A 14535-nucleotide genomic window follows, 5' to 3' on the forward strand; every position below is an offset into this window, starting at 1 on the left:
GAGCCAAGATCGTACCATTGCACTCCAGCCTGGATGACTGAGCGAGACTCTGTCTCAAAAAAAAAAGTTCTCCTCACAGTTTAAGAACCAACTGGAATTAAGGTAGCAATTTTTAAATTGCTATAACTATGACTTCTGGTTAAAATATTTTGCTTTTTACTCCCATGAAACACATTACTTTTATTTTTTTCCTTATTCAGCATGTATGTTATTGTATGAAACTGAAGGGAAATGTAAAAAATTTTAGAGTAGTTTGTTTTTTTTTTTTTTTTTTTGAGACGGAATCTCACTCTGTTGCCCAGCTTGGAGTGTAGTGGTGCGATCTTGGCTCACTGCAACCTCCGCCTCCCAGGTTCAAGGGATTCTCCTGCATTAGCCTCCTAAGTAACTAGGATTACAGGCACGTGCCACCATGCCTGGGTAATTTTTTGTATTTTTAGTAGGGACGAGGTTTCACTGAGAGTAGATTTTTTTAATACACTGTAAGATTAGGAAATATGCGGTATATATAAACTTTTATAAAAGCTTAAGTAACCTTTATTGGAAAATATGCTTTATTAGTAATATAAAAACAAAAAATTCGTCTTAACTGCCTGTTGAGACTTTCAAGAAATGGGAGTCCAAGGATGTACACAAACTGAGAGTTAATGTTGGTAGCATCGTTATGGGGCTAAAAAAGGTGTGCAATTTAAGAAGTTAAACAAAGTTAAAAACTAATGAACAACAGTCAGTGCAGAAAAGGAAGAATAAGTTTAACTTTTTCACATAAAGTCTTTCCAGAGTATTGTTTCTATTCCGGTGCCTAAAGAAGGTTTATTCTTCCAGTATGTAAAATACACAAAAGATGGGGGATACAGAAGATAGTTGTTTTAATAAACTACAGCTGATTGCGCCTTTTGTGGAAACACATCAGTGACTGAGGTGAGTGGAAGTCAGAGCCATGGTGATAATGATAAGTGATTTGTAATAATCACTGCAATAATTTCATTATCTTTATTTCTTTCTGAAATTGTATTGTATATCTTTTCCCTCCACCTTCTTCCCTGCCCTTCCAGAGGCTCTCCCTATAGAGAATCTCCTTTGGGTCATTTTGAAAGCTATGGAGGGATGCCCTTTTTCCAGGCTCAGAAGATGTTTGTTGATGTACCAGAAAATACAGTGATACTGGATGAGATGACCCTTCGGCACATGGTTCAGGATTGCACTGCTGTAAAAACTCAGTTACTCAAACTGAAACGTCTCCTGCATCAGGTGAGTACACAATGAACATTTCCAGCTCTGATATTTTGAATTGCAAAATGGATTGACTTTAGTTTTTTTAAAAAAATACTTATTGGGTTTCTCATGTCTTTTTAGATTTCTGTAGAATAATGCTTGTAAATAGTATATAGTAGAAAGTTTTGTGGAAAAAACCTGTGGGATATTGCATGAGGGTCTCATTACACAGTCCCTGGTATTTATGAGTTGTGTGATATTTGGTAAGCCAATCTCTGCTTCTGTTTCTTCATTTTCATAATACCTACATTATAAGGTTGTTGAGAGAATTAGAAATAATAGTTGTAAATTGGCTAATCCAATGCCTGAAACATAGGCATTCAGTATTCAATGGGCTGCTACTATGATTTCAGCTAAGTGACAAATAAGAAACAACAATTTTTGCTTTACATAATGATAGTCATATAATTCAGTTTTTGTTTGGGATCTTCAAGTTTAATCTTCTCCTGTTTTTTTTTTTTTTTTTGAGAAAATCTAGACTCATAGCAGTGATGTCACTTGTCCAAAGCCACAGGATAACCTGATGTTGGATCCTGGCATCTGATTCAGTAGTATTTACTTTGTTTTAGCACTTACAGACAAGGTCAGATGTATAGCAGAAAATCAAGGAATAAAATACTAATTTTAAGTCATAGATACCTTTCGTTTGGTTTTAAATCTGTATTTGTACTTTGTAGAATAGCCAACTTTAGCTTAAAACTACAGTTAAGAAAGAACAGCCTGACTTCTCTCTGCTGCTCAGTTTGCTTTCTGTCTTAGAATTCCTGGTGGCCATCAAAACAAAACATGCAGTATATGCACACGAAAGGCTAGTTGAAGTGAAATTTGGCTCCTGTGTTAGAAATGATGGTTAATGTAAATATTCTGTTAAAGTCAGGTAAATTGTTTTCTGTTACTCAGTTAGGGATCTTCTGTACTACTTCTCTCCATTCTTGTGGATATTTGACTACTGTTTTGAAAAGAAACTTTTTTGAGCTAAGGAACAAAAGAGTGGAGAATCCTTTTTGGATATGAGATTGTTAACTTCTCTTGAGGCAGAAATAAATTATATGATTGAATTATCCAGACATTGAGCTTACAGCCTAGTTCAACTGTAACTAGAAAATAGGCATTGGTATATAGTGTTTTTCTGTTGGCTGGTCTGGGGAGATGATTTTTTGATTAGGAGTTTTAGTGTCAAAGGGAAGAGGTGGTAGGGAATGGTGGGAAATAGGTAAAATATGTCAAATATCCACTGTGAGCCAGTCATTGTACTAGCTATATCACATACCATCTTTTGTGTTTGGGTGTTTTGCCCTGAATCATGAAGCATGACTAAATAGCAGCTAATAAGACCAGGCCACCTCTAATAATGAAAAAAGTAGCATAATTCAGGTAGTAGTAGGTGAATTGGTAACCAATGATTGGTACCATAAAAATAAAAAAGTGTTTTTTGAGGTTCTTTGTGTAAAGTTGTAAATCTCTTAATGGTTCTTTTCTGTCATTATGGCCTCTGAACTCTTAGGTACTACACACGGGTAAAATTGACTTTATTTTTTGTTTATGTGATGACAGCAAAATTATGAGAAGAAAATTGCAAAATCTTTTTAGGTCATCTTTAAAGTTTCCCAAATGCTAATAGAAGTTAAAAGATGACTGAGTTCAAAATTTCATGTCATTGCCTCTTTAAATTTGTTTCTAATGTGACTGAATTTAAAAAAACAATGTGATACGTATATATAGTTTTCAAAAAAATTCATATACTATTCAAAGGCTTAATGAAAAAAACAATATGTCTGGCCCCCTCCCCACCTCAGTCAACCTGTTCTCATCTGAACAGGTTACTGTCCAAAGCTTCTCTAGAGCTGTCATGCAGGGACTTACTTTTGCCATAATCTGGGACTGGATCCATTCTTTCGATAGCATGTCTTCTTTCTTCCTAGTTTATTCTCTCACTTTGCTGGAATATATCTTTAATTTACTTCCTAAGAGAGGATTAATGAATGGCACACTGTTTTAGTTACTTCATTACTGAAAATCTCTTTATCCTGGTCTCACATTTGATTGATATTAATAAGTTTGGTTGGTATGAAATAGTTTCGTTGTAATAGAAGAGAGTTTTCCCTTAGAAATTTGAGGGCATTGCTTTTCTAGGATCTTAGCCGTTGAACAGTCTACTACATTCTGATCCATTGTACATTGTGTTTTGCCTGTTTTTATCTCTGGAATATTTTTAATATTTTATTTCTAGCATTCTGCAGTTTCACAGTAATGTCCTTGGACTTGAGTTTTGTTGTAGTTGGTTGGTTGTTTTCCACTTGATGTTTTGGCATTTAGTAGGCTCTTTGGAGATTAATGTAGTGTGAAATGTTCTTGTTATTTCTATGATTATTCTCTTTCCTTTATTTTATCTGTTATCTTTCTGGAATCTTTAGTAATCAGAAACTAGAATTTCTGAATTGAATCTCCTTACCTTTTTATTTTTTGTTATACATTTTTCTTTTTCTTTGGGTTTGGTTATGTTTCCTGGTATATTTTCTCGACTTGATATTCCAGCTGTCTGTTTTTATTTAACTGTTTATCTTGGCAACCATATTTTCAATTTCCAAGAACTTTTGTGTGTACTATTCCTTATTCATATCATTCAACTGTTTTTTCAGGAACTGTGGTAAGTAGAGAGTTTCTGTTTGTTTTGTTTCATTTTATTGAGAATTCTTTGGTTCCCTGTATTCTTTCTCTTTTTAAATGGTCATTTTGTTTTTTATGCTTATTTTGATTTCTCTTTCTTCTGGAATATTTCTTCAAATTTATAATGATTCTTTGTTGTTTATTCAGGACTTTGTACATGGCCATGCCTGTCAACTGGCTGGTTTTACTTTATGGCATTGTGTGGATATCAGTGGACCCTCAGCATTACTGAGTGAAGGTTTTTTCCTTCTGAGGTGGTTGTAATTTATCCAAAGAAGAAACCTGATTTTATGCTGGGAATAAAGTAGAAGACTGGGAAAATGTTTTTTTTTTTTTTTTTTTTGAGACAAAGTCTCGCTGTCTCTCAGGCTGGAGTGCAGTGGCGCGATCTCGGCTCACTGCAAACTCCACCTCCTGGGTTCATGCCATTCTCCTGCCTCAGCCTCCCTAGTAGCTGGGACTACAGGCGCCCACCACCACGCCCGGCTAATTTCTTATATTTTTAGTAGAGACAGCGTTTCACCATGTTAGCCACAAGGGTCTCGATCTCCTGACCTTGTGATCTGCCCACCTCGGCCTCCCAAAGTGCTGGGATTACAGGCGTGAACCACCACGCCTAGCCAAATGTTAGTTTCTTACACAGACTTTCAATTCATTCCCACATTTTTAACCTTAAGGGGTCATAAATGTATGTTTTTCTCTTTCTGGCAAAATGGGTGATAATGAGAAGAAGACAAATTCAGAAGGTTGGACATTCAGTAGGAAAAGTAGTGAGATCTCTTTGGCTTCTTAGTGTCCTAAAAAGATGGTGGGGGAAGGTGATGGTGCTACATTAAAAGAAATGTAAAGGACAAGTAGATACAGTGTGAAATTTTGAATTGTATATTGATTTGGACAGATCAGCTATAAAGGACATCTTGGATTAGTTGGGGAAATTTGAACATAGGCTGTATATTAGATGAGATGGAAATTTACTAAAATGGAAAGGGGAGATTGTTGACTGAAAAAAGTAGGTTATAAGGCTGTATGTATATTATGATCATTTATCTATCTATATCTGCATCTGTATATTTCTCCAGAGGGATATGCTCTAAGGTGTTACTAGTGATGATTCCTGGATGGTAAGAATGTAATTTCTTTTCTGTGTGTTTTTTTAAAAATCTCTTTTCTCATTTCTAATTCTCTACGAATTATTGTTTCTGGGGGGAAGAAAAGGTTTTTTAAAAGGTATGTGTCTTATCCAGTGATCAGTTAATTAACTGGATATGTTAAAAATGTAGGATGCTCACACTGCCTGACTCCAAACTATATTACAAGGCTACAGTAACCAAAACAGCATGGTGCTGGTACCAAAACAGATATATAGACCAATGGAACAGAACAGAAATAATGCCACACATTTACATTTACACACATTTACAACCATCTGACCTTTGACAAACCTGACAAAAACAAGCAATGGGGAAAGGATTCCCTATTTAATAAATGGTGTTGGGAAAACTGGCTAGCCATATGCAGAAAACTGAAACTGGACCCCTTCCTTACACCTTATACAAAAATTAACTCGAGATGGATTAAAGACTTAATTATAAGACCTAAAACCTTAAAAACTCTAGAAGAAAACCTAGGAAATACCATTCAGGACATAGACATGGGCAAAGACTTCACGACTAAAACACCAAAAGCGATGGCAGCAAAAGCCAAAATTGACAAATGGGATCTAATTAAACTAAAGAACTTCTGCACAGCAAAAGAAACTACCATCAGAGTGAAGAGGCAACCTAGAGAATGGGAGAAAATTTTTGCAATCTATCCATCTGACAAAGGTCTAATATCCAGAATCTACAAGGAACTTAAACAGATTTACAAGAAAAAAAACAACCCCATCAAAAAGTGGGCAAAGGATATGAACAGACACTTCTCGAAAGAAGACAATTATGCAGCCAACAAACATGAAAAAAAGCTCATCATCACTGGTCATTAAAGAAATGCAAATTAAAACCACAATGAGATACCATCTCATGCCAGTTAAAATGGCGATCATTAAAAGTCAGGAGACAACAGGTGCTGGAGAGGATGTGGAGAAATAGGAACACTTTTACGCTGTTGGTGGGAGTGTAAATTAGTTCAACCATTGTGGAAGACAGTGTCGCGATTCCTCAAGGATCTAGAACCAGAAATACCATTTGATCCAGCAATCCCATTACTGGTTATATACCCAAAGGATTATAAATCATTTTACTATAAAGACACATGCACATGTATGTTTATTGCAGCACTGTTCACAATAGCAAAGACTTGGAACCAGCCCACATGCCCAGCAATGATAGACTGGATAAAGAAAATGTGGCATATATACACCATGGAATACTGTGCAGCCACAAAAAAGGATGAGTTCATGTCCTTTGCAGGGACATAGATAGAGCTGGAAACCATCATTCTTAGCAAGCTAATACTGGAACAGAAAACCAAACACTGCATGTTCTTACTCATAAGTGGGAGTTTAACAGTGACAACACATGGACACAGGGAGGGGAACATCACACACCAGGGCCTGTCGGGGGGTAGGGGGCTGGGGGAGGATAGCATTAGGAGAAATACCTAACGTAGATGACAGGTCAATGGGTGTAGCAAACCGCTATGGCACATGTATACCAGTGTAACAAACCTGCACATTCTGCACATGTATCCCAGAAGTTAAAGTATAATAATAATAATAAAAAAATGTAGGATGCTAGAGAAGAGGCAGAAGACATAGATAGATTTAGGGCAGGTTGTCAAGGACCTTGTGTGCCATAAAGGTAGCTGGGGCATTGTTCTGTTGGTAGTAGTAAGCCAAACAAGCGACTTGGCCAAATTGTTATTTTTTAAAAAAAATTACTGTAAGGGATATGTAGAAAATGAATAGCAGAGGGAGTGACTTAAGTCATAATATTTAGGAGGCTGTTGCATCCATTCAAATTTTAGGCTAAAGTCGTTAAATTTATTTGGACATTCTTCTAGGTTCTCTGATATACATTATCTCTAGTCTGAAAAGTAGGTAATATTGGCTTCACCCTCATTACTGGAAAGGGTGAGGCTCAGAAAACTAATTAGTGATACAACCAGGATTTTTTTTTTTTAACCCTAATCTATATGACTCCAAGGCCTGTTGCACACAGTGGTGTTCTAGAAGATACCTTGAGGGACAGCAGGGAGAAGAGAGTGTGGAGGAAACATACAACACTAATTCTACCATCATTCTGTGTCCCCTTAGCCAAACCCAAGCAAAGGAATCTTTGTTTTATTAAATAGTACTGTTTAAGAGTTCACTTGAAAAAAGTTCTCCCTGCACACAAAATTTTAAAAAATTGTAAACCATTATATTTGGCCTTTGATCTTTTATTTGTGGTTTTACTCAAATTAAGATTACTTTATAGTTTAAACATCTCTTTTGTGTACCTCATTCTACTCATCACAACATCATTATGGGATAAGAATGACAACAGTAGTAATTCCATTTTAATGGTCAGAAAACTAAGACTGAAATTTAATTGTGTTTTGCAAGATCACCCAGTTGCATATTAATGTAGAGTGCATTTTAAACTCAGGGCTTGTTAATTATTTTAGCTTAATACCTCTGTATAGTTTATTGCCTGATTTAGAAATTTTGAATAAGAATTTTGACCCTGACATGAAGAACGTGGGGACATGATGAAAAAGATAGTTTTTTGTGGTATCTTGTCTCTCTCTTTTTTTTTTTGAGATGGAGTCTTGCTCTGTCGCCCAGGCTGGAGTGCAGTGATGCAGTCTCGGCTCACTGCACGCTCCGCCTCCTGGGCTCACACCATTCTTCTGCCTCAGCCTCCCAAGTAGCTGGGACTACAGGTGCCCACCACCACGCCCAGCTAATTTTTTGTACTTTTAGAAGAGACGGGGTTTCACCATGTTAGCCAGGATGATCTCGATCTCCTGACCTCGTGATCCACCCGCCTTGGCTTCCCAAAGTGCTGGGATTACAGGCGTGAGCCACCGCACCTGGCCGGTATCTCTTTAAGTCTCTATACCCTGTTTCAAAAACTTCTTAACAAAGCGTAATATACATACAGAAAAGGGTATAATTAATAAGTATTTATCTTAATGAATTTTCAGAAACTGAAAATACCTGTGTAGCCAGCATCTAGCAAGAAGTGAAACATTACCAGAACAGAATCCTCTGCTTGCCCATTCTCATGGTGGCCAATGGATTTCTGAAAATATAGATGAATTTGTCTGTATTTGAACTTTGAAATGAAATGAAATAATATAGGATATACTTGTTTTATATCTGGCTTCTTTTGCTTAATATTATATTCATGAGTCATCCATTTTCTGCATCATTCTCATTGCTGTAGAGTATTCCATTGTGTTAATATGGCACAGTTTATTTCATTTGTTCTATAATAGATATTTGGACAGGTTTCCTTTTTTGTTGTTTATTATGAACAGTTTTGCTGCTGTATTCTAGTATGTGTCTTGGTGAACATATGTATGCATTTTTATTGTATTTATACCTGTAAGTGGGATTGCTGGGTTAATTATAAGTTGGGTAAATATTCAGCTTTAGTAGATACTACAAAGGTTTTCTAAAGTAGTTATATCCACCCACTCTTTCCCTTTCTCATTTCTTTTCATTATTTTTTGTTTGCTCTTATCATATCACAGTCATCATCTGTTTTGACCTTGCAATAAGAAATGAAGAATTTAAGATGGAGTAATGGAAAGGCATGATGATACCTCTTCCTAACACTTTATTTGCATTGCAAAATATTTGATTCCTATGATTTATATTATGTCTACTTCAGGATGCTTGTTTTGGGGATAAAAATAAAGGAGTATATAATAGTATTTTATGAACTGTCAAATGTGATATACAAATGTTTAGTTTCATTATTCCCTCCCCTCCAACGTTGAGAATAAAACCAATAATTTTTCCCTCACATAATTCTCCGATTCACTGTGTGTGGGGGCAGTGGGTGTAGTGGCAGTGGTAGGTGGTGGAATATTAGTGGCATCATCCTAAGTGGGGTTCACCAAGAGCTAAGAGGCTACTGAATGATTGCCACTTGGTAGCAAAGAACCAAAGAAGAGCCAGAGCATGCCTGTTTCCCTATCCCCATATTTCTGTCGTCACTCCAGGAAAAAAAGGAGTTTATGAAATATTCATAATAAGAATATATACAACATAAGGGTTCAGTTTAACTTAGAATGTGAAGGAGCTTGTACTCTTACCCACCCAGATTAAGAAATAAGACATTAATAAGCTCCCTGTATGCTCCTTCCTGATTGCAGTACCTTTCCTTTCCAGAACCTAGAGTTTTCCCTTGTTTTTCCTCTCATTTTTACCATCTGTGTTTGTATTTCCGTGAATATAAGGTTTGCCTCTTTTTGAACTTTATATAAGTGAAATTATAATGTGAGTATTCCTCTATGGCTTCTTTCATTCAACTTTTTTTTAAGGTTCATTCATGTTTGGCTCTACTTCATTAATTTTCATTTCTCTATTGGTGCTCCAATCTATGAACGAAACATAATGTCTTTGTTTTACTCTTGATGTCCATTTTGTTTGTTTCCAGTTTTTTTTTTTTTTGACTCTGACAAATAATATTCCTATGAACATTTTCCTGGTACAACCGTGAGAAAGTTCCTCTGAAGTATCTAATCAGAATTGGAATTTCTGAGTCCTGAAGCATGGAAATATTTTACCCTAGAAAAACCAAACTGTTTTCCAAAGTAGTTCAGTCTTTTTTACTCCCCTCAAGTAGTAGATGTTGTTTTTCATTGTTTCACATGTATGCAAACTTGATAATACCCAACTTACGAATTTGTGTCATATGGATAGAATATAGTGACATTTAATTGTGGTTTTAATTTACATTTCCCTGATTGCTAATAAAGTTGAACCTTTTTGTATGTTTATGGAATGTTTGTTGCCCGATCATATGTTTTGTGTGTATGAGAGCGAGATTTTTGTATATTCTAGATGCAAGTACTTTGTTAGTTATATGTGTTGCAAATATTATCTTCCATTGTGTAGAGTGCTTTTTCACTGTCTGATATCCTTTGATGAAAAAAAGTTCTTAGTTTTAATACAGTGAATTTATCAGACTTTTTTCTTTGTGGTTTGCACTTTTAGAAATCCTTGTTTGAAAATCCTTTCTTGCTCTGAGGCCATAAAAATATTCTATTCTTTTCTAAAAAATTAAGAATTTTGACCTTCACAATTAAATCTCAAATAACTTGGAATTGATTTTGGTGCATTTAAAGTATGAGGTAGAGGTCCACTTTTATTTGTTTTTATCTGTGGGTGATCAGTGGATGGATTCAGGGCTTAAAGTGTGAAGAGTTCGTTTCTTTTGTTTTGTTTTGTTTTTTGCGACAGAGTGTTGCTCTGTCACCCAGGCTGGGCAGTGGTGCAGTGTCGGCTTACTGCAGCCTCGACCTCCTGGGCTCAACCGATCCTCCCAAGTAGCTGGGACTATAGGTATGCCCCACCACACCCGGCTATTTTTGTTATCCTGCTAAGATTCTGAATCCTCATGCATGGCTGCTCCCACTCTTCCGTGTACCCTTTTCTCATACTACTCCAGCTCTGACTGCTTGTCAGCCCATTGGGCTCTGATACTCCACACCAATCCCCATCTCCAGATGGACGCCTTCTCACTCTGCTTGGCCTGACACTGCACATCAGTTGAGTCTACGCATGGATGCCCTCCTTACCCATTTTGGATCTGAAACCTGGCATTGAGCCCTTTACTCATTGTCATGCCTGAGCTCTGGCAGTCTTTGCCAGGCCATCCTGTGTGTGGATATTCACCTCACTCTTCTTTGACTCTGATAGCCCATGCCAGGCTGCTGATTATGCACATACACTCTATTCTTTCCACTTAAGTTTGACTCTAATATCAAGCTGTTTCCCCACCCCTCATGGATACTGTTTTCACTCCTTTTGGGATATGGCATATATTGGTAAGCTGCCTCCCTATGGAGACATGCTCTTTCAACCTACTTAGGCTCTGAAACTTCCTGCTGGGCTTTTGGGGTGGAAACCTATTTTGCTCTGACTTACCTAATGGCTTGTTAAGAAAGGAATAGGAAGGTGAAGAGGAGAATTTTAAAAAAGTATCAACTTTATTGAGACAGAATGTACATTCAAATAAACTGCACCCATTTTAAGTGTACAGTTTGTTTTGATGAATATATGCAATTGTGTAATTACCACCACATTCAAGATATAGACCATTTCTGTACTGATAAAGTTCCTTCATTTCCCTTTGCAGTCAGTTCTTTCTCAAACCCGGCCCAGGCAACCACTATTCTGCTTTTGGTTCTAAAGTTTTATCTTTCTTAGAATTTCATCAAAATGGAACCATTTGATGTGTACTCTTTTTGTTTCTGAATTTTTTTACTCGCCTTAATGGTTTTGATATTCATCTGTGTTTTGCTAGTATCAGTAGTTCATTTCTTTTTATTGCTGAGTAGACTCCATTCTACATATATGTACCACAATTTGACTTTTATCAATTTATCTGTTGATAGACATTCAGGTTGTTTTTAGTTGTGGAATAATTGGGATAATGCTGAATCTCTACGTTTCAATGATGAAAGTTAATAGGAATAAATGTAATTAAGAAAAATCAGGACAGGCGTGGTGGCCCATGCCTGTAATCCCAGCACTTTGGGAGGCCAAGGCAGGTGGATCACCTGGGGTCAGGAGTTCAAGACCAGCCTGGCCAAAATGGCGAAACCCCATTTCTACTACAAAAATTAGCCAGGCATGGTGGCGTGTGCCTGTAGTCCCAGCTACTTGGGAGGCTGAGGCGGGAGGATCACTTGAACACGGGAGGCAGAGGTTGCAGTGAGCTGAGATCATACCAGTGCACTCCAGCCTGGGCAACAGAGTAAGAGTCTGTCTCAAGAAAAAAATCAGAATAGACAATTCCAAGGTGGAGTTTTGGGTTCAGGCAAATTTTCCTACTTGTACGATCTTGGAAAAGTTGCTTAAACTCTCTGTGCTGCAGTTTCCTAGAAAAGATAATAGAGTGTAATAGCTCTTACTTCAGGACTGTTGTGAAGAATGCATGAGGCAATTCCCATAAAATGCTAATGTAGGGCCGGGGGCGGTGGCTCAAGCCTGTATAATCCCAGCACTTTGGGAGGCCAAGGTGGGCAGATCACCTGTGGTTGGGAGTTCGAGACCAGCCTGATCAACATGAAGAAACCCCGTCTCTACTAAAAATACAAAATTAGCCGAGCGTGGTGGCGCATGCCTGTAATGATGAGGAGGCTGAGACAGGAGAATTGCTTGAACCCAGGAGGCAGAGGTTGCAGTGAGCTGAGATCGCGCCATTGCACTCCAGCCTGGGCAACAAGAGCAAAACTCCGTCTCAAAAACAAAACAAACAAAAAACACATTAAATTGCTAACATAGTATCATCCATAGTATCTTAAAATGCTAAGCATACTATGCTGATAGTATTCTAAAATGCTAAGCATAGTATGCTGATGTTTCAGCATAACCTGATACATGTAATGCAGTTAGCAGTTAATAATAGCAACAACATGTTTCATAGTAACATGAAAGTCAAGGGTTTTTAATTGCTCACAATTTTATGTAGCTGCCCAGAAAGCTAATTTTATTTACTTCAATACCTGTGTTTGTTTATTATTATTCTGTCAGTACCAAGGATCATGGTAGTAATGGAGATAAAAATAAAGAGGACACAGTTTTTAACCTGTACCCAGTACATTGTTGGAAAACTATAGGTTAAAACCGGTTAGTGGGTCTTAAAATGAATTTTCATCATGACTAGAATTTTTGGTAATGAAGTAAAACAGTATAAAACTATCAAAAGGACATCACATGTAATAAGGACAAATACTTTTTCATGAAATTTGTTTTTAGTGAGAGAAATATATGTATATCTCCCTATATTACACACATGGATATGTGCATACACATGTAAATGTATACCTATTCATGTATATATGTACTTGGTTGTGTTATAAAATGTATTTTTATTGTGGATCAGCGTCCCCACCCCCCAAAATAGAAAACTCTGTTCTAGTAGATAAACAATACTATGCTCAAGACTCCAAGGCCAATAAATCATAGAGCTGGGACTTCAGTAGTAAATAAGGCAGCTATCACTGCATCAATAAAACATGAAATTATCAATAAATTTACTGAGAGACATTTGTGATGTTTTATTTTTAAAAACCTGAGAAACTTTGTAGAAACCATTTACGTTCTGTGGGAAGACCAAATATTATAAATGCTACAGATATTAAAGTAGTAATCAAGATAGCTAGCTTATAGTCTAGGGGAATATACATGTATTAAATTAAATAATTATAAGAATGATGTGTTGCAAAGGGTAACAAATTAGGTGTTATAAAAAGATTGTGTAAGATACAATCTGAGTGTATAATAAATTGTGTGTTGTATAAAGATTGTACAAAATACAATTTGAGTGTATGGTGTGTATCTACAGTTTTTCTCAGTACGATTTACAGATTTAATACAGTTTCAGCCAAAATCATAACAGCTTTGTTTTTGGAATTTATCAAAATGACTCCAAAATTGGAAACATCAAAGGATAAGATTTGTGTACATTGAAAAGGAGAAAGGGGAAAAAACCCTTTAGAGCGGGGTATAATACTGACACAAATAGACACAACACATAGAGCAATGAAAGAGAATAGGAAACATAGAAATATGTGCTGATGTATTTAGTAAAAAATAATTGGCTATAGAAAGGTTTTTTTTTTGGTTGGTTGGTTTTTTTTGTTTTGTTTTGTTTTTTTTTAAAGAACAGGGTCTTGCTGTGTTGCCTGTGCTGGAGTGCAGTGACTACTCACAGGTGTGATCATAAAGTACTGCAACCTCAAACTTCTGGCTTCGGATGATCCTCCTGCTTTGGCCTCCCAAGTAGCTGGGACTACAGGCATGTGCCGTTGCGTCCACCTGCATATAGAAAGATTTTATGCAAAAGTTACTGAGGAAAATTTATTAGTTTAGGAAAACTTAGTTTCTTATACTGTAGCAGAACACAGATGGCTTGAGGAGTTGGATATTTTTTAAAAACCAAAATATAGAAAAATTAGTAGAAATTAGGAATATCTTTAAGTGCCAAAACAAACCTACAGGAAGGGATATCTGGGTTCAGATATGTACAGACGCAACAGATATGTAAATGTGTAGGTTCAATAAAAAATTTAAACAGAAAAAATTTGTAAATACTATTTGCTTAGAATATTATAAAGGTTCTATTTATATATAACAACATTCCAGTTAACTTGGATGCCAGATAGATATGTTATTTATTTCAAAGTGTCTTTGCCCTGACCATCTGTGAGGATCACTTCACCTCTAAAGCGCTTATTAAAATCAGATTTTATAAGTCAGTGTTTTTAAAATCCTCTCAAATGTAGCTTGAATTAGTAGATTTTAAATCCCACTGTTGAATTTTACAGTATTACTCAAAAATTATTTGTAGTGCACATTCTGGACTGTGTGATGTGATGTGATTGTTCATCTATATACCTTTGTATTTAAAAAAGAAAAGAAAGAAA

At 36.4% G+C, this 14535-nt stretch overlaps 1 protein-coding gene across 16 annotated transcripts in view; it reads left to right on the forward strand.

Moving 5' to 3' along the window:
* The window catches only part of CCSER2 (coiled-coil serine rich protein 2), a 186123-nt gene that overhangs the window by 108957 nt on the left and 62631 nt on the right, over positions 1 to 14535 (forward strand). For all 16 annotated transcript variants that reach the window (XM_016918773.4, XM_016918774.4, XM_001155270.5 and 13 more), the window contains one exon: positions 1056 to 1251. In XM_016918773.4, the coding sequence (XP_016774262.1) occupies positions 1056 to 1251 (196 nt within the window). The remainder of the gene's footprint in view (positions 1 to 1055; positions 1252 to 14535) is intronic.

The sequence above is a fragment of the Pan troglodytes genome, chromosome 8 (assembly GCF_028858775.2).
Source record: "Pan troglodytes isolate AG18354 chromosome 8, NHGRI_mPanTro3-v2.0_pri, whole genome shotgun sequence".
In the NCBI taxonomy this organism is placed as follows: Eukaryota; Metazoa; Chordata; class Mammalia; order Primates; family Hominidae; genus Pan; species Pan troglodytes.